The following is a 24740-nucleotide window of genomic DNA, read 5'->3' on the forward strand; positions in this document are numbered from 1 at the left end:
AAAGATTGCTTCTAAATCTGCTTTCCAGGTCATCCTTCTTTTCTTCACACTTCCATTTTGACTTTCAATGAGGTAATTTCACCCTTAAGCTCATTAGTTTCCATAGGAAATGAATTATAAAAAATGCTAAGTGTGCCATATGAGGTTTAACATCAAAGACATTTCTAGACAGACCATGAATATATGTTGAAGCTGTATTTAGTCTCTGTTGGGTATTCCTTTCAGTGCTGCTGAGTTTCACTTGCTTTGCTTTCATTAGGTAAGTGTTGGCTTAAGACTTCCATTTTCTTTTCCCTTGCAATCCAAATTAATCTTTAATTGTTTAGAATGAAATCTACTGACTGGACTGTTTGAGTCAAATATGTTTTGTTAGGGCTCATGTGCCGCCCTCCTGAGCAAAATAAAACCCAACAAAACAGTTCTGAGTAGAAAGCTTTGTAACCAGCTGCTCTTAACAAAAAGTTAGAGTTCTGAAAGGAAACCTCAGTTCATGTTTTTGCTACTAAGTTATAAGTGGATTTTTCTTGCTAAATGCTATTCTGACTCTTCCAAGTTAGGATGCATTGCCTGGATGTTAAATCTGTTGTTTTCCCTTTGACCTTCCATTCCCAATCAGTTTAAGTACCTGACAGTAAGAACCTCAGCACACCAGATTGTTGACAGCTTGTATAGCTTCAAGCTTTTATTTGGAAGCTCTGTTTAAACAGTGAAAATATAGGGAAGGTCTACATATTTTTGCCCCATTGGCTAAAGGGTTTGACTAGTATATTCCAGAATAACTAATTCTAAAAATAAAAAAGGGGAATATTACTCAGTTTTGTTAAAAAGTATGCTTCTCTTTGCTAGCTCCATAATGTTTTTTGACATTTTTCCTCCATGCAATTGTGATTGGGATGATTTTTCCCCCTCTTCAGTGAGTGCTTATCCCATTTGCTGCTTGGCTACAGAACAGAGAATCATGCAGCAAACTCTGCACTGCACATGGGTAAAACTGAGTGCAAGCCCATGCATGAGGATGAGGTTTTCTGTCATTAAAAGTGGCAGCATAGCTCTCCCAAGTAATAATAACTGTTAGGAGCAAAATAAATGCCATAAGTAATACTATTTAAAAACTAATCCTAGTCAATATTTACAGCTGAGAGTATTAAAGTGCTTTTTTCCACCCAGAAGAATTTCTTAACTCTGCACTGTGACTTTTTTTGAAAAGTTTGGGTAGAAGCTGTTTGTGTTCTTGGGGAATTAAAAAAAAAAAAAAAAAAAAAAAAAAAAAAAAAAAAAAAAAAAGATCTTCAAAACAGTTGCTTTAGCTGTAAGAGGAAGAAAATATACATTCTTTGAAGGTACAAAATAAAACACAAATAGCTTGTTAGCAGTTAGTTTTAGTGATCTGCCTAAACTAGAGAGAGCATAAGCAGCACTGTTCAATACTGGATGTTCATCAGGAGCAGGGCCTCTGTCATCCCATATATGTGTGTGTATGTATATGTGTATGTGTATGTATACAGTCCTTGCTGCAGCCAGGGTGTCTGGTGCAGTGCTGTGAATAACTGGCCCTGTGCTGCTGCAGCAGTGATGGAAGAGTGTTCAGGCAGCAGGATCTGAGAGGAAACACAAACTCCCACAGAAAGCTCCTCTGGCAGCAGTTAGACAAACCTGGTTAGCAAAATCTCTTCTTTGGTTACACAACAGGTAGTGGAGGAGGTGGGTGTAAACAAACACCTCATCTTCAGTCTCGGAGGAACCGGGAAGGATCTAAAAAGGAGTGTTTGCTTTTCTGCTCTTCTGCCACCGCTGGGGTCCTCCACACGCTGTCCCGGTGCTCTGAGGCACAACTCAGGCTTCCAGCAGAACAAAGTAAGTGTTGTTACACCGTAGAAATGAGTAGTTAAACATGCTTTTATTGAAAAAGCCACTTTTTCCAGCCCTTTAAATGTAACTATTGTCAATAATTGAACACAAATACTTTTCAAAAGTAGATTTTAGTATTTTGACCTTTAGAAATATAATAAGTAACAGAACATTGAATTACAATGTATATGAATTTAATGCGGTGAAAGTTATTGTTAGAGTACTGAAGACTTCTAAATACTTTTAAAATCATAAATATATTAACTCTTCCCTTTGAATCAAGTAGCATTAATTTAAAACAACAACGACAAAGACCAAAAAAAAAAAAAAAAAAAAAAAAAAAAAAAAAAAAAAAAACCCAACCAACATGGAGCCAGACTTTGGCACTTCAAAACTACTCAACACAGTCTGGAAATAATAAATGCAGAGACTTGTTTGCTGTTCATATTTGAGTCAACTGCTAAAGGGCAAATGTGTTTTTGCTTCCACTGCTACCAGCTGCACGGCTTCTATGTCTAGGTAGACATGTAAACATAACAGAGAAAATATAAGGCAAAACCTATAGTCTTGTGTTGCATATCTCAGACGTTAATAGGTGGCACATGGAAGCTGTAATAGCAGGTGAAATCATAAACAATTCAGTTAAATATTTCAGGAATCAGTCTTAAATGCCTTCAGAGAGAAGGATTAAGATAACTGGATGCACACTGCAGCTAATAGAGGGGAAGACTTGTGCAGATTATTTCTTTCTGACACCTGTTTTATGACATACTATTGCTTTAAAACAATGTGCTGTCTCAGCTGCAAAATGCAGCTTCAGAGGGAATTTTTTCATTTAAGAAAGGAAAACAATTCTGAATTGTGGGACAAACATGCAGGAATCTCTTGCAAGGATAGGAAAATATCACCAGGAGGCAATTAAAATACTGATTGGTGTTTTTAGAGGCAGTGAGACTAGCAGGCTTCCCTTTGGTTCAGTGTTCCATTGAATGCCCTGGATTTGTACTCAGGGAGGCACAGCCACGTAGGGTTAATTTCTAAAGAAAGTGAGCACTCAAATTTGCCCCACCTTAATTCTGTCTTTCAAGTCTTGCCTGCTAAAGGAAGGGGAATAGTTCTCTAGTCAATGTGCGTTACCAGCAATAAATAGCTGGTGGATATAGGATCAGAGCAGCTGCAAATATCCAAGTGTTGGATGCTGAAGACTAATCCGAGTATTTCAGTGTTTTTGTACACATGCTCCTGTTGCCATGAGGAGTCATTTAATGTAGTGGACTGAGGTGTTCTAAGCCTATGTAGACCTAACAAAGATAAAACTACATCAGACTTTAATAGAACAAGCATCTGGCATTGGGTTGCCTTCTCTAAAGAGTTAGGAGATGAGATAATCTTGCTCTTTAATATTAGAGTTGCTAATGCTTGGTAAGTTTTGTGCTAGACTGCAGAAGTTATGAAATACTTAAAATGAAGTTTACAAAACTGTATGCAAACATGCACGATTGAATTCTTACCCTTGGCTTGGCAAGGCTTGGATTGTACAGGCAGAGCTATAAACAGAAGTTAACTCAGAGCTCCCAACAGAAAGACTCAAGTGATACCACAGGGACAGGGGACTGATTTACATTTCGGATATAAACCACGTTGTGACCGCCTCAGGTCACTTTCATTCCCATCCCAGAAAAGGGTTTCTGCAGTCTGAAGTTCCTTTTCAGAGGATGCTTTGTAATACAAACTACATCCAAATCTCATGCAGGAGAAGAGAGATGAGGTTAGTGAGCATGAGGAGAGATGGCATTTGTGCTGCGCTGTGGTTTGTATGCTTGTAATCTCAATCCCACGTGTGGGAAGCAAAGACTGCTCTCAACAAAGCTGCCACATGTGACTGCCACACTCAGCTGCTCTGCACAGCTTCTGCTCCGCTCATGTCCCCGTTCCCTCTGCGTTTGGGAACTGATGTTTCAGTCTTTGAGGACGTCACTGGACTGAAGCTTGGCACAGCGTAGGAGCAGCGGGGGTGTCGCAGTTCTGTGAGGTCTCAGTAGTGTTGGCATCTCCGCCTGCAGAGCTCTGCTGGTCCCGGGAGGAGCTGGGGGCCTTCCCATGGCCTTTGTATGAAGTGGGGGATTTTGCCCAAAGGGGAAGGCTCGATGTGAAGGTGGCAGAGCTGTTCCCCTCTGCAGTCAGAACCACCGGCTGTTTCTCTGGCACGGCCGGAGCATACGCAGCATTTTGCTCTGACAGGTGATCTCCGCACTGACTGAGGTGTTCTGCCAGGACCAGAGGCTGCTGATCATCCCCTTCTTCAGAAATAACAAAAACCGGTTTGTTTTTATCTGTTTCTACCATAAGCTCCTTTGTTTTTGAACCATTGACCAAGTTGATTTTCAGTGGGTTGGAGCTCTCTAGAAGATTTTTGGGGCTTTGGCTGTTAACTGGAGATGCTGCCCCTAGATGTCTTGAGGGATCCAAGGACCTCACATGTTTGCTGTCAGGGGAACTGGCTAAAAATCCAAAATAAGGGTTCCCGAATCTGGATTTCTTCAAATTGCAGGAGGTTAACTTCCGCTGTCTCTGTGCAGACAGAGTGAGGGGATATGAGGCATTACTGACAGATGAATCAGAGTAAACAGTCTCTGATGCTCCCTCTATCTCAGTGGCTGAGATTACCTTTCTGGTTGGCACACCTTGGGATCTTGCAGCTGTAGAAAAACCCTGCACAAAATAGTACAAAATTAGTAGATGTGCCATGAAAAGCAGCTTTCTCTCAAAGCTTTAACCCCAAGAGTTAAAATTCCTGGTTATTTTAGAGGTAAGATACATTCTTTAGCAAAAACCTGTTATTACCTTTAAAAGGAAGAAACATCCTTTATTAGCTTTGTAACAAGCTGTTGGTTTGATGCCTACAGTCAGTGAGACCCAGATATATCCCTGCCACACCTACGGATTCCTTGCAGCGCAGTAATATATTAATTATAACAAATTCAAGGCATAACCAGGGGAAAAAAGCACGTGTCAGAACACTCAATGAGATAATCTTGTCTGAAGGCATTTTTTAATGTTCTTCTGGATAATTTCTTAACCAGGTGCCAACTGCTGGAAAATACAGCTGCTTAATATTTTAGGAAAGCCTGGCTAAATTACAATATAATTAGGCCAGAGAGTTTCCCATACACCAAGGAAGATGGACTGAGGTGTGTTTGCACTGCAGGACGGAGAAGCGAGGCACCGGCCGAGGGGAAAACGTGTCCCAGCAGTGAACAGCGGGGAAATACTGACAAAGAGACCCCAACGTCCTCCCCTCCCTGCAAGACTTACACTGCTGTCAACCAGCTTTGTGAAGGGGCTGTTGGTGCTCCAGCTACACCATTTTTTCTGTAGCTGTGGTATGGGAGCCAGGAAGTCGTGGAAAGTGCGGGCGCTCCACGTGCGCTGCCTGGGACAGGGATTGTCCAGCTGCACATTGCCCTTCTCAGCAGCCTCTGCCCCCGCAGCCGTGGGGTGGGAGCTCAGCCAGTCTGACACAGAGGCCGGGCTTGTGACGCTTCTTTTCAGGTTTTTGTCCTGAAAAGAGTAAATGAAGATCATTGACGGGCATCTTTCATCACGACGTTTTAAGAGCGCTTTGAAAGCGGGCTGTTAGTGCAGGAGAATGATGGATTCGGTCGTCCTCAGAGGACACAGGGATGCAGCTTCTCCTCCTCCTTGTTCCTGTGTGCTGCCTGAAGCTCGCCGGCTTCCCTGGAGGAGAAGTTCTACCTTGCTTCCCCAGGGTTTAACGCTGAAGTGGGAAATTTCAGTTACATAAAATACAGTCCTACAACCCTCACTAAATATATGGAATAGCTACAGCTTAATTTTACTGGATGTAGTTGACAGATCAGAGTTGTAAACTTCACCTGTGTCAAACTGAATTATTCTACTCTGCTTGGCTCTTGGAAGGCTCCAGGTGTGGCTGTCTGGGGAAGTAAAACTTAAGGGGGATGGAGCCTGCTGAAAGAAACCCAGAAGCAAGCAAGAAGAGAAGTCTCAAAAATGCACAGTTCAGGAGAAAGGACTGAACTAAGTGGTGTTCTTTGTCGTATGTAAGGGAAGAAATAAAAAATAAAAAGAATGAAAAATAAAGAGAAAGGAAATAATCTGTTCTCAGTGTTTGTGCTGAATAGAACAAGAAGCACAAGAACTGGATTGGAGCCAAGAAGATTTACATTTCACATTAAAAATGCTCTTCAGGTGGACAGCATGCTTTAGGAGTGGAACAAGACATCCAGACAGGTGTGGAATTGGCATCAGAAGGTGAGACTACATTAAGCTGCTGTCACCAGCCCTGTGTATGAGCAGAGTTGATCAGAATGGGAATGAACTATAGACAAACATCTCTTCCAAACTTTTTAAGTTCTGATGTTGCTTTTGAAATCACAATTTTTGTCCTTAGTATTGATATGAGCTTAGAGCCAGGGAAGTTATAGTCCCTGCCATTCCTATGAATCTCCTTACATTCTTACTAATACTTCACCTGTTATTTAAGCCTCCTGTTACACAACTCTATACATATTTTTAATTTTCAGCTGTGCGAATATGGTTGTCATGAGAAGAATGCAAAATCCACATTCCCAAAGTTTACATAGTTCTTAAAGAGTGTCTGAAATAAATCCCACAGTGTCCTGGATTTAAAAATCCTGAGAAACCAGAAACATGTAATTTGTTATTTCTGAGAAACTGAATCTCCCAAGTTTCTGCAAATCAAAGAAACTATTTAGTGAAATGTGTCATATTGAAAATGGATGGGCAGAGAGGCAAGAAATTAGCACTCGATCAGAAAAAGAAACTCAGTAGGAAGCCAGGAGAGGCATCAGCTCTGGATAAGTTTGTTTCAACATTAAGCTCCTACTCTAAGATTTTATTAAAGAGACAATCTTTATTTATAGATTTTTAAGCCGGCTGTCTTCTCCTCAGTGGCCTCTTCAGGCTGTCTTAGAATTTATTATTCTAATATTATTATAAATACCTCCTAACTGATGTAAAAATTAGCCACTGGTTTTGAGATAGATACACTGGAAGTAACTGGGAAGATGAGCAATGTATTTTCAAGCCTTTTGGAAATGTTTTGGTAAGAAATGTTTGTTAAACTTGCATGATCATACTCTTTACTCAAACCTTTGCACCTGAAACTTGCAGTGTCTGATCAGAAGTCAGAGATCATAGCTGTAAGTTAGCCAGGGGGTGAATGATGCTTTAAACCAAAGGGGATTTAGAAAGCCATGACTCTGCTGGAAGACACCTGGAATCTCCCCTAAAGCCATCCCACCCTCCATTTCCTCATGCCAGTCACAAACAGAGAGGGATTTTTGCTCTCCCAGCTCTTCCCTCACAACACAGGACTGGTGCCTTCATGTAGGTTTTAAAAGCTGCAGAGCAAAATCCAGTTAATCACCGGCTCAGTGAGCTGAGGCTCACACTTGGTGGGCAGCACAGGACCAAGCAGCCAGACACAATTTCTCGGGGAAAAGATCAAGATAATTTTTTTTAATGAAAGCTCCTTATTACCATGACAAATCCTAGTCGAGCATTTTGCGTGAGGTGAGTCTGCTGGCATTATTTACTGTGCTGTGAAGGCTGAGGATTTCACACATGTTTTCACATGGGGCTAACTGCTTAGCTCCTGCCAAGGAGCGGGCTGTGCTCCAGCAGATATCTCATCCACAGCCGAGTGCTGGGCCACAGAGCCATGCTCCATATCCTCTGTGAGGCCTGGAGGCTGGCTGGCCAGCGGCATTTCACACCCTAAAAATACACGTCTCAAAATTCAACTGTAAACACGCCTAACATCCAGGAACCCTCAGTACAAAGGCCTGATGAGAACCCCTTCGAGTGGAGGTTTGTAATTAGTCTGCTGTGCTCAATTTCCACAGCCCTGGAAAAGATGGTTTTCAGCTGTTGGGAAAGGTCTGGGGCTTTTAAAAAGGCCCTGTCATGCTTCCAGGCTTGGTTTTCTGTTCCTTAGAGAATTTGGTTGCCTCACTTGTGTGCTGCATGGACATCACTGAGGAGATGAGATGTTTCCCAAGTTACTAATGTGTTCAATTCTTTGCGTTACTTTCACTGATTTAACACTTTTTTGGGGTTTTTAATGTATCAATGCCCTCTGAAGATCGCTTGCAGAAGCTATGTCAGAATAGAAAGGGGGGGTTTATGTGTATTTGTTCCTTCTCACTGAAATGAGGAAAAAGGGCAGGAAAATGGTTTTCCCTCCTGCCTAGAAGCTGGATGAGTGTGGGGCTGCCACCAGGTGAAGCTCTCTGCTCTGCAAAGGGCTGGGGCGGGCAGGTGTTTGCCCAGGGGTGCCCAGTCTGGCTACAGCTCCCAGTGCCCTGCTCCACAGAAGGAAATCTTCGGGCAAGGGAAGGCTCCAGAGCAGTTTTCCCTCCTTTCCCCCTTTCTGTTCGTCAGGGTGGCCAGCTGGAGGAAAAGCTCAGCACGTGTCTCAGACCAGCGTAGGAAAATCCTGACCAGCCTGGCCTCCTGGCTGATTTCCTAATCAAGTGCAGGGATACAGAATGCTTTTGTTTTGTAAACTGTTTTGTGACAGAAGTATTACACAGCCTGTCCTGGGCATGTGAGTTCCTTGTGCTGGTTGTTTATCCTCTTGTGGGAAAAAGAGAGGGCACTGGAGAAGAGAGTATTGACCTGGGAAAGGCTTTAGCAGACACTTGTAATGAATGTGTTCTGTCTGCACTCACTCCAGGTTGAAGAGGTGACAGCCAGACCTGAGGCTTCTGAGACATCATCTGTTTCTAAACAAATAAAGGACCAGGAGTCCAGGGGAAAGAGCTTAAATAAGAGAGAAACTGCTGAATCCATTCTGGTTTCTGTCTGTGATTTTGTGAAGGCCTCAGTGTTTCCACTTGAAGTACTTGATTTTTTTGGAGACAAAACTGTTAATTTTCACATCAGCTTGGTGAGACACTTTCTGACAAGCTGAGGAGCTGAGTAACTTCCCTGATCCCCTGGAGTGGTGGGCAGGAGTAGGTCTGACCCCCAGGTCTTTCAGTTGCTACAGGTGGTAATTTTAATGGATCATCAGCTTTGCCAATTAACACTTCTGCAGGTTGGTCCTACTGCCTGCTGGCAAATATCTCCATTATTTGCTAGCAGAGGTGAGGTAGGGTTCTGCATTTGCTCTTTCCAAAGCTGGGAAGATACTGGCTGAGGGGAACACAGTCCACATCATCTGAAGGCAGCCCAGCCTGAGGGGTAGGGGAACGGCCTGGATGAGTCCCTGCCTTTCTATAAAGAGGGCATTAGGCATAAATGGACAGGTATGACAAGTGCTGTCCAAGAGGGACATCCTGCAGCTTGCTAGAGATGCTGGGGCATGTACCTGTATCCTGTAGGTGGTAAAGCTCAGCCCACTGGTCCCAGGTCCAGCAGAAATGATAAACACTTCATCACTCCCAGTCTCTGTGGTCACTGCAGAGATGGAGGAGGGCACATCTGGGTCAGTGTCCTGTGGAGACCGTTCTGTGCTGCCTCTGCAGGAAGTGACTGAGAGAGGAAGAAAATCAATAAAGACTGCTTGCAAGAGTCCAAAACATCTGTTTCCAACCCCTCCATGACAAACCCTCCTCCCTCCCTCCGCAGACAATTTGGAAAGGACTTTGGCTGTCTGTTGCACAAGCCAGAACGAAAAATCAAGCCAACAGTTTGCTCTCCTGAAACTGCAAGTTTTTAAAAACAAAAGAGGAGAGGAGAAACACCCTTGGGTCTGCTTTCTAATAAAAACAGACATGAACTGAAATTCCTTGTGTTAAACACATGAGGTTGTGCTACAGATCAGAAACTTGCAGACTTGCTCAACTCATTATTTGTTTGTATTTACTCATACCTGGTAATATTGGGAGCTGTAGTTTTTGGTTAAACCCCAGTGAAGCTGCTCCTACAGGCAGCCTGTAGGGACTGCCATGGAGGGGGAGGTGTCTGCACCTGTCACCAAGGCCTGTCATCTAGTCCAGGCAAGGAGAACTCTGGCCACAACCTCCTCAAGAAGGAGATGGGAAGCTGTCATGGCTTGGAGTACAGAATTAGCTTTTTATGGAAATACCCTTGTGAGAGCTGAGTGTGTAGTGGCTGATAGTTCACGGGGAAACTGATGGTGTGTCGCACCACAACAGAAAGTAGCTCCCTGTTGGCATCCACTAACCAAAAGGAGCACTGGGCAGTTCATGTGTTGTGACTCAAAATTGCAGCAAGTGACATTGTCTGTAGCTTGGCTGGGATGTTTTTTCTGGAAGCACACTGTGAGGTAAATGCCACCCAAAGCACCTCCATCCACACAGACCCACAGAAACAGGGAGTTCTGGGAGCTGGAGCTGGCCAAAGGCAATTTGAGCATTGTGAACCCCATCCTTTCTGAGCAAAGCTAGGCCTGGGGCAGATGAAACTCTTCCCCAGTTTATGGCTCTGTGTAAGTTGTTCACAGCAGCCTGAACCCAACGCATTCGCTCCGCTAACCCAGTGTCTCTGCAATGCCATGTGCTGTGACAGCTTGTGTTGGCAGCGCGCTGGAGCTGTGCTTGTGTGAGCTCCTTGCCAGGGGAATTACCCTACCAGGGAGGGGGAGCGGCAAGGGACAGTCCCCACAACAAAGGCACTCTGCTGTGGAGTAGCTCTCCAGCTGTGCACGGGCGAGACAGTGACGAGGACTGCGGGGAAGAAGCGATCTGATGAACTGGCCCGGGGCTCGGGGGTGCCCTGACCCGCTCCGGACGATGCCCCGCACTTACCCGCCTGCTCCCGGCTCACAGAGTGGTTGTTGTTTTCATTCTCCCGGCTTGGCACCACCAGCTGGAGCTCATTGATATCGACAGTGGAGTTCTGGATCCTGTTCTACAACTCAGAACATGCCCCAGTAAACATCGTCAGATAAACAGTGCAACAGCCAATATGAAAGAGAGAAACAGAAATTGCTGAAGCCATTAGCACTAACCTCCTGCTCACTGCATGCGTTGGATGAGCTCCTTTTGGGGCACGTTCTCTGCCTGAAAAGGAGAGACAGCAACAACAACAACAAGCCCTCGAGAGAGTTAAAGATCCACAGCAGGAAAGTTCTCGGCTCTGCTCATCCTGCGCGGGGAACCCGGCAGGCTATGAGCATCCAAAATACTTGCCAAGACTCAAGGCAGCAAGGCCTGTAAACAAGGGGAGAAAATTATATGCTCATGTGGTGGAAAGTCAGCTGAAGAAGAGAAGAAGCTGTCATCTTCTTCTCGTGCTCACTACAGAAGCAGGAACAGAGCTCAGACCTTGGCCAAGTCCCACCAGGCTCCCCCTGACAGCTGCTCTTTCACATCAGTAACTGAATAGCAGGACTGAGATCCTTCAGTCTGGGCAGTGACATCCTTCTTATCCCACTAGACAGAATATTTCATCTGCACAGCTAATTCTGCATACTGGGTTATATTTAGCAAGCAGAGAGCATCAGATGCTGTTCATTTGTATGACTGTTTCGCTAAAGAGCAGTGCTGTGGCAGATGATGATGGGATGAACTTGGCTGAAGGGAGACACATGCATGCTCTTAGCCATTTTTTCCACATTTTTATTAAAACTGAGATTACAAAGCAACTGGGGTTATAAACTTTTGGATGAATAAGACATAAAGCTATCACAAAGAAAGGCTGGCACAGGTGGATGTGATAATGACTGAAACAAGTGTAGTCTGTGCCCAGTGGTTCTCCAGAGGACGGTGCAACGGGGCAGCATTAGGCACTGACTGATGGGATGCAACCCAGGTTATTGCAAAGGCAAATTCTCAGCCCCAGGTGATGGATGGGCAGCTGGCAGTGACTGGCAGGGCAGCTTGGGTGGGGAGAGGTGGCAACACTGGAGGCTTGATGGAGTCACTGTACACTCAAGTGCTGGGAGGCTGCGCAGACCTAAAGTGCAGTTGCAATTCGTGGGTTGCAGCCATACAGCAGAAGTTTGACTGCATGGGACAGGATTAAAATTAAATAAGGTGGACGTATCTGTTGTTCTTGGGGCTTGGGAAAGAAAATAAAAAATCCCCCATTACTCGAGCCAGGCTTCATGGCCAAAAGTAATTAGAATTATTGGCCAACTAACAACTGAAGCTTTCATTCCCTCCCCAAGTAGCAAACAAAAGCTGCAGTGTGGCAGAGACTTGGAGTTTCCCCAGAGAGCTTTGCCCTGCTCAATGCAATGAGCCTGAGCAGATACTGCTGATGACTTGGTGCACTGGAGTGGCAGTGGGTGCCAAGCCCATCCCAGGCCATTTCTGCTCCTGGCAAGGCAGAGGCTGCTACTTTTAGCTGAGCAAGAGCAGCAGATAGAAATGGGGGGAAAAAAAAAAATCAACAGCTAAACCTGGTACCAGTGGAATAAATAAAGTATGAAGAGAAAAGAAAGTAGAAGGCGAGTTTACAAGGCCAAGAGCTTCCAGGTTCCTCTTGGCATCGTCTGCAGTGCCCAGTCCAGCCAGGACAGTGTCCCTGTGCCTCGGGGGGCTGATCCCAGCTCTGAGTGTGCTGCACTGGTAAAGCACCATCATTTATTTCCCCCTTCAACCCACCCCGTGCCACCCTGACATTTTCTACGGTGAGGACAGACTCCGGCTAATACACATTTGACACCTGATTTCAAGCCCCTATTTAGGACAAGCAGCATAAAATAGAGCTTGATGGGCTCAGTCTAAAAGAAGTTTAGTGCTTAGTGCTTAATGGCCTCAGCAGTCGTATTCTGAGCTGCATTTAAAACCAGTGCCAGTGGGCCAGAGACCAATACCCTTGAAGCAGTTACCACAGTAAAGAGGGAGAAAAAGACTCTTCCAGCGCAACACAGGTAACTCAGCACGGGTCATGGCATCACTTCCACCTGGTCTCACTTAAATGCTACAAGTCTGACAAAAAATAAAGTGGTGCAATCAAGGCTTCCTGGGAACAGCATGCAGGGAATAAAGGAGGCTGGGATAGTAAACACCCTGTCAAGAGGTTAAAGGAGTAGGGGTAGTCTCTATTTGCATTCAGTCAATAGCTGGCTGAGGTATAGATATCTTCTTAAAAAAATAAAAGAAATGTTGTAGAGCAATGAAGAGGCATAATTGGTAGTGTTAAAAGAATTAAAAGAATCAAGCCTAATCCTGTGCCATAGGACCCCTGGTAGGATGTATTCCCAGCGACCAGAAACACAAACATTGGTGTGTGAGGCTGAAATCCTGTGGACTTGGTCTTTGTTTTTTTTCTCTGTTGGTCAGCAAGACCAGAACATTATTTTGTAAACATCTGACAAGCAAAAAGCCAAACTGTGAATGTGAGCAGCATGGCCTGACTTTCTAAACAGGCTTTGCAGAGGAAACCTCAGCCAGTGGAGCCTCAGATTGCCAGTGTACTTTTTGGGTTGAATAATACCCTGCTTCATGGATGGTTACAGTGAAATTAAATAGGGGTGTTGGAGCAAGAACAGCCTACTCAACATGTGTATCAGCCCAGACTGCTGCCATAGCAAAGGGAGCATGTTTCTGTCTCTTTTGAAGATTGGCATGGGTATAAAAATAAAGTATTTTCTACCAGAATTTTTCCTTTAGAGCTAGCAAAAAACTGTGGTCTAAATTAGTGTTCTGCTAGCTCTTTAAAAACAAAAAAGGTTGTTAAATGTAGCACATGCAAGTTTAACTCTTACGGCTACAAAAAGCCCAGACCCTGAAGGCAGGAATTTCTATACATACAGCAACAGAGATGACATTTAAGCTGCACCACTGTGCCTGTGTTCTCTGGTGTGATTGGCCTGTGTTTGGTGTTTATTCAGCCAGAGCTAAAACGCAGCCTCCATAAGGACAGGGAAAACCAAGTTGCTCTGTCAAAGCAGCCCCAGTGGCGAGGGGTGTCTGGGCAATCCCGAGACCTCTGGGGCTGGAGGATGCACGCTGGGTGGGGCAGGGGATGCGGGAAGGGAGAAATCTGAGCAGGCTCCTGATGGCCCTGGGAAATGAACGCTCCTGCCAACACCCAGCCAGCAGAGCGGAGCCCTGCAAGGGGCACTGTTTGCTTCAGTTTACCTGATGTTTTCATTGAAGTCAAAACATTTGAAAAACGGTGCTTATTTTGACAAAAACCTGGGGAGCATGGGCTCTGTTTGGAATTTGTTGGAAGGGAGAGAAATAAATCACTGTTTCTACAGAAATGTTTTCACTAGGAAGTTAGAAAAATGCAAACATATGCTGGGGGGCGGAGAAGTGTTCCTTGGATAGATTTAGAGAAAAGAAATATATAAAAGAAAAGCAATTGACTGGGGAAGCATGCTTGTGTAACTGTCTGGTTTTAGCCACTTAACTAGTTAACATCATGGCCTGGAAATCCACAACCCAGCCTGACCATCAGCTCACCTGACTGGATCGTTTTGGATTGCATTTGGGAACAATGAGAGGTACTGGAGCACGGCTCTGGGCTCTTCCCCAGCATCAATGGGATGTGCAGATGACTTCTTAACACACTGAATGCACTGGATTTAAAATGTCTGCAGTCTCTTGGATAAAATAAGCTACAGAGGGGAATATATTTTTAAATCTTAATTCTATGTGGTAATACTTTGGTTATTATTTGCTTTTCTGCAGAGTGCCAGTGATGGCTAGTTAGAGCCAAACTGTGGGATCTCTGTGAAAAGATGTAGTGACTGTCAGCTTGGCCTGCTCAGGAGACTCAGGGAAGGATGATCTTTCTGCGCTGGTTTTGTCCATCAGCCAAAAGCTGAGGTACAAAGGCAAGACTGCCATTGAAACAAAAAATACCTGGGAAAGTCCTGGTTGTTCAGGTATTTCTGCAGGAAGAAGAAAATAAATCTGAGATACAGGAGCTGTAGAAGTAAGAAAGAAAACTGAAGAGCCTAAGGCAGGAGCAGTGAGTGGAGTTGACTTCCCCTGTACCCACTTTACCACATTTGGAGCACATCAGGGGTTAGCAGAGCAAAGGAAGCATAACTCTTTTCTGGAAATGTAACTCTTTTCTGGTCTTTTCCCTATGGATAATAGCACATGCTTCCAGGGGTCTGGTGTGCATCACCTTACCTGCAAGCTACGCAGAGGGCAGAGAGCAAAGCAAGAGCAAAGACAACGATCCCTGTTACAATTGCCAGCATCATCATGTTTTCCTTCCTCTCCTGCCTCACAGCATCCACAGCGTTGGGGTCAGTGATGTTCCTGTACTCGAACAGCATCGCAAAGCCTCGGCCCCGGTCCGTGGTGGTGATCAGCTCCATGATAACCTCAACCATTTCCAGAGAGGAACCAAAGACCATGGTCTTGTTTACAGGGGAATTTGGGCCGCAGAAGCGAGAGGAAAACGTGATAAGATCAGAAACATATAATACATCATGGGGACAGATATCCACTGCTGACTGAGGGCTGGAGGAGATTTCCATGGGCAGTGCTGTTGAGGGAAGAGTCCCGCTCTCTACTGTGACTTCATCTCTCTCACTAGCAGCTAGGTGGGCAAGCAAGATCTTCCCTTCCAAATCCTCTCCTGCTTCCAGGCCACTGGTATTTTGCCTCTGCATTGAGGCACGACCATCCGCAGGGAACGGCAGCTCCGCTGGCTGAGCCTTGGTAATCACTTTGGGTTCCTTCATCTGCTTCCACTGGTTTTCTTCAGATGCTTGTTTGGCTTCATCTTTTTTTGAGATGGTTGGAAGTTCATCCAGGTGCCCAGCAAGGTCCTTTGACTGTTCTCCAATGCTGCTCAGATTCTGAGCCACCTTTGATGTGGAGGTCCGGAGAGAGGGGTTTGTGGTGTGGACAGCAAAGTCCAGGTTTTCCTCAAGAGAAGGCATGTCCTTTTTTTCTGTTGTAGCAGGGGCTGAAAAGCCATCCCAGGGGCTTGGAGTTTCACTAGAGCTCTCAAAAATGTCAAAGTCAAATATTTCCAAGATGAGATGGGTTCTCATGGGAATGAAAAACTGCCAGACGCAGTGTGTCCCTGGGTAGTAGTTGTTTGGAAAACCGGGTGACAAAATCAGGCCTCTTTCCATTGATCCCACCACGGCACCACAGGAGTAATACACCTGGGAAATAAAACAAGGAGTCTTACATCTTGCCATAGATTACACCCAGGATGCAGTCTGCCAGACCAATGGAAGTTCTGGCTCCTTCCCTTCTGAAACTGGTTTAAGATAGCCTCAAGACAGGGAAATTCATTGGGCTTGTGCAAGTCTTAGCTCCTGCTTTTCTGGAGCATCAATCCAATATGGAAAGCCACTCTTAGAGATATTGGAAGTGTATATTGGATAGTCAACCTCCAAGAGAAATACAACCCACATAAGTAATTCACATAATTCTCACTTCCTACTACTGATAATTTGTGCTGTTGGCAAACATACAACTTTTTGACCACACAAATGTGTTGCCCTAAACAGTTGGTTGTGTGTGAAAAAATCTTAAGAAGCTAAAAAAAAAGTGTCACAGCATTTAAAACTCTGTTATTTCCATTACAAAAACATTTTCATATAAAAAAAGAACCTTTGCATTGATGATCACCCATGATTCATCCAACCAACTCATCTTCTGTTTCAAGGACATTCAGCCTTATTTACTTCAATAAGATGTAGCTGCTTTTGATTGGGCAAATTGTCTCTTTTCCAAGTGCAAAGCCTCTCAAAATAGTGACAGCAGATACCAGCTCTCACCAGTAAACCAGCAACCAACATGCATTTTACATAACACAGCGACGGTTCCATGTGAATCTGCTATTTCTTCCTTCTCCACAAATAGCCTCCAAGGAGGAAGGAAGTCCATAAACGGTGGCACTAACCACCGTTCTGTGCTTTTCTAAAGGTGCATTTTGCACATCATATTTACAACTACCTTCTCCCAAAGGCACGCTCAGAGCCTTTTTTCAAGATTCTTTCATAAATTTGCAGAGCACAGAGCCCAGTCTGCGCCTTAGGCAATGGTTTTTGAAAAGAAAAGAAAAAAAAAAAACCAAAACAACAAAACAGAAGTGCTTAGGTCACAAGCCCTGTCTAGGAGCATGGGTTTAGAAACATTAATTGGAAAAGAAAGAGAATGCTTTGGGTTTGGTGTGGTTTTTTATTGGAAATGATTAGTCATCTTGGTCTGTTATCTATTTAAACACAAAGGAACTTGGCAGTAGAACAAACGAAGCTTATGAAGTCCATATAAAGCCACAAAGATCAAAATACTCCAGATTTTTTTTCTCTTGGTCCCTCCCCTTGGCTCATATTGAAATGGAAAGAAAAAAAAATGCAACGCCAAATGTTAAAAGCTCCTAAATAGAAACAAAAAGCCAGACCTGTCCTGTGGGGCACAACCTTTGTTTTCCAGCAGGTGCTGCTCATATTCTGGGGGATTTCAGGGTGGATGCAGGATGGCCACAGAAAAGGACCAAAACAGTAACGTGGGTGGAAACTGTGTTCTGTATTCAACTTGGAATCCAATATTTGACTTGTAAAAGTGTCATCTAAATCAAAGCTTATGTTAATTATAGTGGAATAAACTACAGGTTACTCATTTAAGGCACCTGGGCTGGACTATGGCTGGAAGCCTCAAATGGAAAAGAGACCACATTCATTGCCACACATATTCTGTGTCTAATGCCATAGGAGTCCCACATGTAAAACCAAAACATATTAACAGAAATTTACTGATCTTTTCTCCAGGAGGTAAAATGCTGGGGTTCAGTCTGGATTAGTTAATTTGTGGGAAAAATCAGAGGAAATAGGAAAAATTTTTGTCAGTTTAAGAGGCTACAGGTCCTAACAGCTAGACCCTTTTGCTAATTCACATCAGAATTATAGATACATTTATTACACTTGGATTTTATTGAAAACTTGCTAGTTTCCAGTGAATAAGCTCCTCTTTTCTCGGGGAGAGGATGCCTCATACTTGGAAGAAGAATAGAGGGATTTTCTCCTATTTCTCTTGTATTCCTTCCCCTCATCCCAGCATACTGGTGCAGTCTTGCCTTTCTTCCACGCTAACCTTCTGAGGTCACTTTTAAACACAAGGATATTTGCATAGCAAGAAACAGTAAACACCACCCAACTTTTGCACTAAAATTTGTGCCCACTTTAGGAGGCAGAATGTGCACCAGAGCTGCTGCTCTCGCAGGGTGGCACTCCTGGATGTGGGAGGATCACAGATTGGATCAAGCCTCCTTAAATTAGCAGTGATTGAGGGTTGAGATTTTGCTTTGAGGAATATGTGAACCGATCCAGTTGCCTTTTTTCAGACACTGAGAAGGCGCTTGGAGGCGTTCACAGCCCCTCCTCTACTACCAGGAGACTCTGTTAAACCCGAGAGCTGCAGGCACCAGATCACGTCCTGTGGGATTCATCACCCGAGTGCTGAATGGGGAAGCGCATCCCCCCCAAAGCCCTCGCCCCTGCTCCCAGGATAATCTCCCCTTCCTGCCTTCACTTTCACTCGGATCTGTCAAACTGTCATCATTTGAGGAGGAATATCTTGCACATTCTGTGTATGTCCAAGGAGTCTCAGATGCAAGGCGCCTCCTGAGCCACCAGCTGGCTACAATAAAAACCCCAAGAGCTGCTCTGCACCCCCAGACCTGGGCAGAGGGGGAAGAGCAAAGTGTGAATTCCAGAAATATGGCGGAAAGGTCGTGGCGGTGGGGGAATTGTTCATTTATTATGGCTTGTGAGACCAAAAAGATTCAAGACTTGCTCTGAAATCGGGGAAAAAAAAACCCACAAGGGACAGGAAATGCAAGACAGATCTGAGGGAAGGGGAGGGGGAAGGATTTCTGATTACTTTATAATCCCCAACTGAATGAATGACAAACTGGTTTTGTTCATTTGAATCACCCATTATGAACCCTGAGTTTTGCCAATTAGACACAGATGTTCCCTTCTGCAGAAAGCTATTGACTTGTGGGCTTTTGACAGATGCATGAAAAAAAAAAAAAAAAAAAAAAAAAAATTGGCACATTTTTAATCTCTCCAAATGATAGGTTGTTGTCTTTTTAAAAACAACACTTGATATATGCACACACCAATTATGAATTAGGTGAATTATGAGCAGGGAGAACCAGATTACCAGTCCTGTTTGTCTGCTTTTCAGTACTTTCCTCTCTGGCCAGAAGTTCCAAATGTTTCCAACAGTTGTGTGGAACTGAACCTCGAGTCCATCGTGGTCAGACAAATCCTATCTGCTTTCTGTATTAGGGTAACTGGGGAACTGCATTTGGCATGTTTAGACGTAACTCAAATCTCAGCTATTGCTGCTTGCCCACAGACACAATGGCTGGCTATTTCAGAACATGCCAAGATGCTGCACTTCCCCCTTTCACACTACACAGCCCACTCAAAAGCTTCAATCTTGTGCCATTGCTAAAAAATGCCCCATTGTCATGTACTTACCTCCTCCTGTGCTGGTGTTTGGACAGAGAAGTTAATATTGACATCAGCTTTGAGCTATTTAAGATACACATGTGTAAGGAGTTATTATAAGGCCTCTGCACCAGTAAACACAGTACTAAGGAGTACAAGGAGCACCTTGTGCTTGTCCCTCAAAGGTGATTGTGGAAGCGGTGCCCTGATGGTGCCGAGGATGCTCTGCTGCCCTCTGAGGAGCACCACTGCAGCAAACCCACGTGTGATGCAGTTGTAGGGAGTTTTTATTACACATAAAGCTGTGCTGGGTTGGAACAGATGTGGCCCAGATGTGACTGCAGGACATTGTTCAGGAATCTCACCAGCAGCTGCTTCCTGGGGAGCACCAGCTCCCAAAGAAAGAGAAGCCCTTGCTGTATTATACAGGGGTGCAGCACACAGCCGGTGTGTCATTGCTTCAAACTGGATTCTGTACATCAAAGAGCTCTTGAGAAGCAGGAGGCACTGATGAAAAGCAGAATTCCCATGCATAAAAAGAAGCAAAATATTGTTTTGGCCAGATGGGATTTTACCATAAGGCCCACCGAAGGATATGCACTGGGAAGAGTAGTTATCATCATCTGAGTAATGTAACTCTTAATTCTGCTCTCCACTCACACAACGCCCACAAATGTAGGCCTGGAGCCTCTGCATTCTTCCTGTAAGAACACTGTCAGGGAATCAACACATTCTAAGGGAATCCCACTCTCTACAAGATTAATTTAATTTAATAACATAATTATCACCCTTTAGTCACAATTACTCCCAAAGGCGGCACCAGGCTAGAGCTGGACCAGAGGCACACTCAGAAGCAAGCTCCTCACTTTGCCAGAACAGGACAAGTTCTTGCAGCAGCTCAGAGCAACCCCATGCTCAAAACCTGCAAGAAGCCACGAATGGCAAGTTGTGGCAGCCTCTAGCTGGCCCACAGCCTCTTCAGTGAAGGTGACATGGCCATGTGGCTCAGCTTGTAAAGACACAAGCCCTGCTGAAGAGAAGTGGAAACAAAGTGATGCAAGGCCCTGGGCAGGGAAATCCTCAGCCCATTTGTGTTCTTAGATCTTGCTTCTTTTTCTTCATTCATGTTAACGCTGGTTATGAGAAGCTGCTGGTTGCAACATCCTAGAGGACATCATCCCACTTGCATCCCAAAGACTGTTTATTTTTAAAGTGTATTTATTTCAAAGAAGGGGAAGGAGGACATCCTGTCTTGATGTTTGATATTCCTCTGTGAGCATGATCTCAAATTCTCTGGCTTGGGACTTGTCCAGTGCAGCTTGTTTTCTTTTATAAAATACCCAAGAAATAGCAAGTTCTTGTGGTGTGTACCCAGAGTCATAGTGAAAGCTCAGCAGAGGAAACTGGAGACAAACAACTGAGCCACTGCATTTCCATGACATCCTCAGGGGCCAAGGCACACACCTAATAGAGATACCCAGCTGCAGGCTGGCAAGGAAATTATGTGCAAAGTTCATAACCCACTTTGCCCTCATTAATGCTTTATGAACATCTCAGCTTCTGTGCATTTCTCACATGTATTTTGAGTTTCAGGCAGATTTAAAAATGTCACTTCTACACCTTTTTAGAAACAAGCATAGGAATAATCCACTATATCTCAAACTGACTGAACATCTAAGAAGTGCTGCATTTATTAGTATTTTCAAGCACAGTTGCCTATTAACTCCTTATCCAAGTAAGAGGGCTTTTTGGTCTTTGCTTGAAGACTGTACAGGAAAAAAAACTAATACTGGAGTAATTAGTGGAGGTGAGAACAGAAGCTTTTCGTGCCAACCTCAGGCCCTTTAAAAAATCATTCTGAAGTGAGAATACTTGGTTACGATCCCATGGTTTGAATCAGAGGGTTATTTTACGCTTTGTCCTTTCCTGTAAAATAGCCCTACTATTTAAACCCTTCTAAGAGCAGAAAATAAAGAACTCCTCTACAGGTAGATTTTTTTACATAATTTAAAAATCAAAATCCACTGCAGCTGCCTAGGGCCAGAACAGGACAGCCTATGGGCATTTCACAGTAGCCTTATCTTGTCAGCCTACAGCTGATTCAACAGAAGCCACAGGGGTAAGCAATAGTTTCTGCACAGAGATGGATGCAGTCTTAGAATCCAAGATTGTTCAGCATGGATGATCAAATTTAGCCATCTGAGCTCAACATAGCATCAGTGGGATGAAAATCCAGCAAGCTTTATTTGGGATCACTCACCCCTCCAAAATTAAAACCATCTTATGTGCACACATGCACACACACGTGTGTTTCTTTCAAAGAGCTGGATACGCTTCAAGGCTCTTTCACCAGCTCCTTCACATTTATTCTGCCCAAGGGACCTCTTTAAAACTCTGGCTACACCAAAATCTTTGCTCCAAACACGGAGGGGGAGGTATGCCATCCTAGCCACTTCCCCCTTCTCCCCTCCAAACACGGGAAGTTCATTCCAAGTTAAAGATCACCCGGACTCCTGAGGACATTTGAACAGAGCCAGCTACCTGGGATGAAATTCAGCCAGAGCAGAAAGAAAATGCTAAACTTGGGGTTTTAAAAAGGAAATAAGAAGGAAAGAGGGAAAGTTGTCATTCCACAATCCCAGCTTACAAGGTAAAAACAAAATAAAGACAAGCCTTTACTTGCTGACATGGCTGGAACTCACTGCAAAGCTACCAGAAATACGATTCTTGTGGTTCCCAGCAAAAGCCCCAAGCTCTCCTCTCACAGTATTTCCAAGCTAGGGAAGTTGGAGCTTTTTGGATGTTCATCAAATACAGGATCTGAGGAAAGCCTATCCCAAGTGTAAGATAGAAAACTCCAGTCTGTTGGTTTAAGAAGCGACCACATTTCCTTCACAAGCTGACTGATCTAGAGACCAAAGCTGGTAGGACTTTTTCCAAGCAGAGGACAAAGTTAATCAGAGACTTTGGAAAATTAGTGCTCTATTTCATTTTGCATTTTCAGCTGATCTTTGCATGCAAGTTTTATTTCCTTCCATTAAAGTGAACTAGATACAGCTGCAGCACATCTAACCTATTTTTACCACCTGGCAGTACAAGAATTCCTAGAAATGCCTTGGAATGGCCACTTCCCTCTCTGCCAAACTGCCTTTGCTGTTTGACGCATGAGGCAACAGCAAAAGGAGACTCTCATCCCACATTAGGGCAACTCTTCAAGTCTGGATCACTGAAAGTAGCAGAGTTAGCAGAAGCAAATCAGACCTGGGATTAACAGAGCACAACAAAATTTGCTGATGCTTTGCTTAGTTATCAGCTTCCCGTCTTTTTTTTTAGTCTTTGTTTGTAACTATTTTTTCAGTTTGATCTCCAAAGGAGCTCCCATCAATTTTGAGAGTACCCTGCTTGCCGAGGGGTCACCCCTGCCTTCCCAATCTCCCTGTCCCAACACAAACCCACCCTCTGCACACATGTATGCTCTCCTTACTCCCTGAGCCAATTCACTCCAACAAGCTCTGAACGGGGTTCAGTGTAGGACACAAGCTGGGCTGAGCATCCATTTGCCTTTAATGCATTTATGGCACCAGAGCAGTTGCACTCATGTTTTTAAACAAGGGCCTAATACTTCTTGAAGTGAGTGCAACCTGCTGGGTTTAAGCAAAACCGAAGCCACATTTTTTAACAGATGCTCTGTTATTTTAGTGGTGGGCAGCAGCAGTTCCACCACATGAAATTGATTATGGATGTGGCATTTCCACTTTCAGGAGACTGACTTGTCTTGTATTCCTTCTTGGCACATATCAGACAGCTTCACAGGGCCCTGTTTTTACATTTATCTCTACGTTTTCTATTGTTTTTAATACTTTGCAGGACATTTGAAGAGAACAAATATGCAGTAGGAAGCGAAGGCTGTGAAAGCCTCTTACTGCAGGAGACAAGGGAAACAGAAATACTGATAGAAGAGTAGGGGAGGGAAGCAGGAATGCAGTTCAGCAATTAGAGCAAAGAATTCAAAGTCTGAATAAGACTTGAGGACTTGGAGGCCCAAATAAGCCTCAGACTGCAGACATGCTATTCTCTCTTATTCTTCCCATATGTGACTCTGCTGCAGCCCAAACATCACAAGATTGCTGGGAAGGCGCTGCTTTATTTCACCGGAGAACAGGCAACCTTCTCCTCACTTGCTATGAAAAAAAGAATGATCAGGGAGGGTGGGCATGTTTGCACACCCTTGGATGGAGGCAGATAAGCTCTGCTGGGATGGAAAGAGGCTGGCAGGGCTCAGGGCACCCTCACCTGCTCTAGGTCTCCAGGGCCAGCTCCCAGAGCCTGCCTTTGGACGCAGCATTCCCTGCGGCAGCTTTCCAAACCGTTAGGCAGGCATGGCCACAACAAATCCCTGGGAATCAAAGCAGCTGCAGAAGAAGTGGCAGGAGAAGGTCAGTGATCTCATTAGAGCCAGGAGGCCAGGGCCCCCAGCCACAGCGAGGTCCCAGCTCCACAGCTGCAGTGTGTTTTGATACCTGGCTCCGGCAGATTGCATAACTGCACCATGAGGTCACCATCCCTCCTCCTTGATCCTCGCTCGGAACAGGAGGTGGGGAAAAGGAAAATCGCAAAAAAACAAACACGGGCACTCCGACAACCACCAGGCACAGCGAAGCACTCCAGCCTCCGTGGAGAACAACAGCCCTCCTCATTTAACTCCAGAGATGCTCGTTCCCAAACAACAAAAAAAAGCTTGTTCCCGGGGACACAAGCGGGGGCTGTTTTCCGAACAATCACCCATGGAACAGCCCAGCTTTCCATAGCATGAGCAGCAGTATATGCGGCCTGAGCATACATCGACGTTTCGTGCTTGCCTTCGGAGCACGCGGAGCAAAGGCAGCCGAAAGCTCTGCTGCTTTCGGGAGGTTCTGGTGAGAAGGAAAACCAGTTCATCCTCATTAGGCCAGAGGTGCCAACCTACACCATCGTTATGAGCAGTGGGCAGATTTTTCTGCAGCAGCCACAGACCTTTTTGAGTACCTGCTGCAAGATTCCTATATAAGATGCAGAACACCCAGCTCTGGGTGCAAGACTTTGCTGGCTAATTTGGCTCATTTCCCTCTGCAAGCAGAAGCCAGAGTTGTTTCCTACAAAGGGAAATTCAGAGCAATAGTTAAAGGTGGTCTCAACAGTCCTCTGGAAGAATATGTCCCCTCTCAGCAAAGGTGGGGCTGCAGGAGGCTCATTCCTCACTCAGCCACATAAGGGCTCAGAGGTGAAGTCTCAGAACACTGAAAAGAATTCTTGTTCTTTTCCACCACATCGCAAATAGGCAGAAGTTTTAGTTCTCTCCCCTTTCAATTCTCTAATTAGGATGGAGTTGGATTCACCTACAAGATCCCTTACAAGTTACAGCTGTGATCTATATTTTTGGAGCTGGAAATGCTTGTGATGAATAGTTTTCCTCTGGGCTTGGCAGCTCACGGGAACATTTGCTACCTGTCAGATTCCCAGATTGAAGTTATCATTACAGGAATAATCC

General features: G+C 44.6%; 1 protein-coding gene across 3 annotated transcripts in view; it reads right to left on the reverse strand.

Moving 5' to 3' along the window:
• Window positions 1-2195: 2195 nt before the first annotated feature.
• LOC120760722 (uncharacterized) overlaps window positions 2196-24740 on the reverse strand; it is a 32267-nt gene continuing 9722 nt past the window's right edge. For 2 of the 3 annotated variants that reach the window (XM_040081259.2, XM_040081258.2), the window contains exons 2-7: window positions 14919-15910; window positions 10832-10883; window positions 10629-10731; window positions 9227-9390; window positions 5164-5409; window positions 2196-4560 (exon numbers count right to left, since the gene is read on the reverse strand). In XM_040081259.2, the coding sequence (XP_039937193.1) occupies window positions 3823-4560; window positions 5164-5409; window positions 9227-9390; window positions 10629-10731; window positions 10832-10883; window positions 14919-15877 (2262 nt within the window). In that variant the 5' untranslated portion in view covers window positions 15878-15910 and the 3' untranslated portion in view covers window positions 2196-3822. The remainder of the gene's footprint in view (window positions 4561-5163; window positions 5410-9226; window positions 9391-10628; window positions 10732-10831; window positions 10884-14918; window positions 15911-24740) is intronic. The other variant, XM_040081260.2, reaches the window with a different exon arrangement.

Source organism: Hirundo rustica, chromosome 17, assembly GCF_015227805.2.
Source record: "Hirundo rustica isolate bHirRus1 chromosome 17, bHirRus1.pri.v3, whole genome shotgun sequence".
Taxonomy (NCBI): domain Eukaryota; kingdom Metazoa; phylum Chordata; class Aves; order Passeriformes; family Hirundinidae; genus Hirundo; species Hirundo rustica.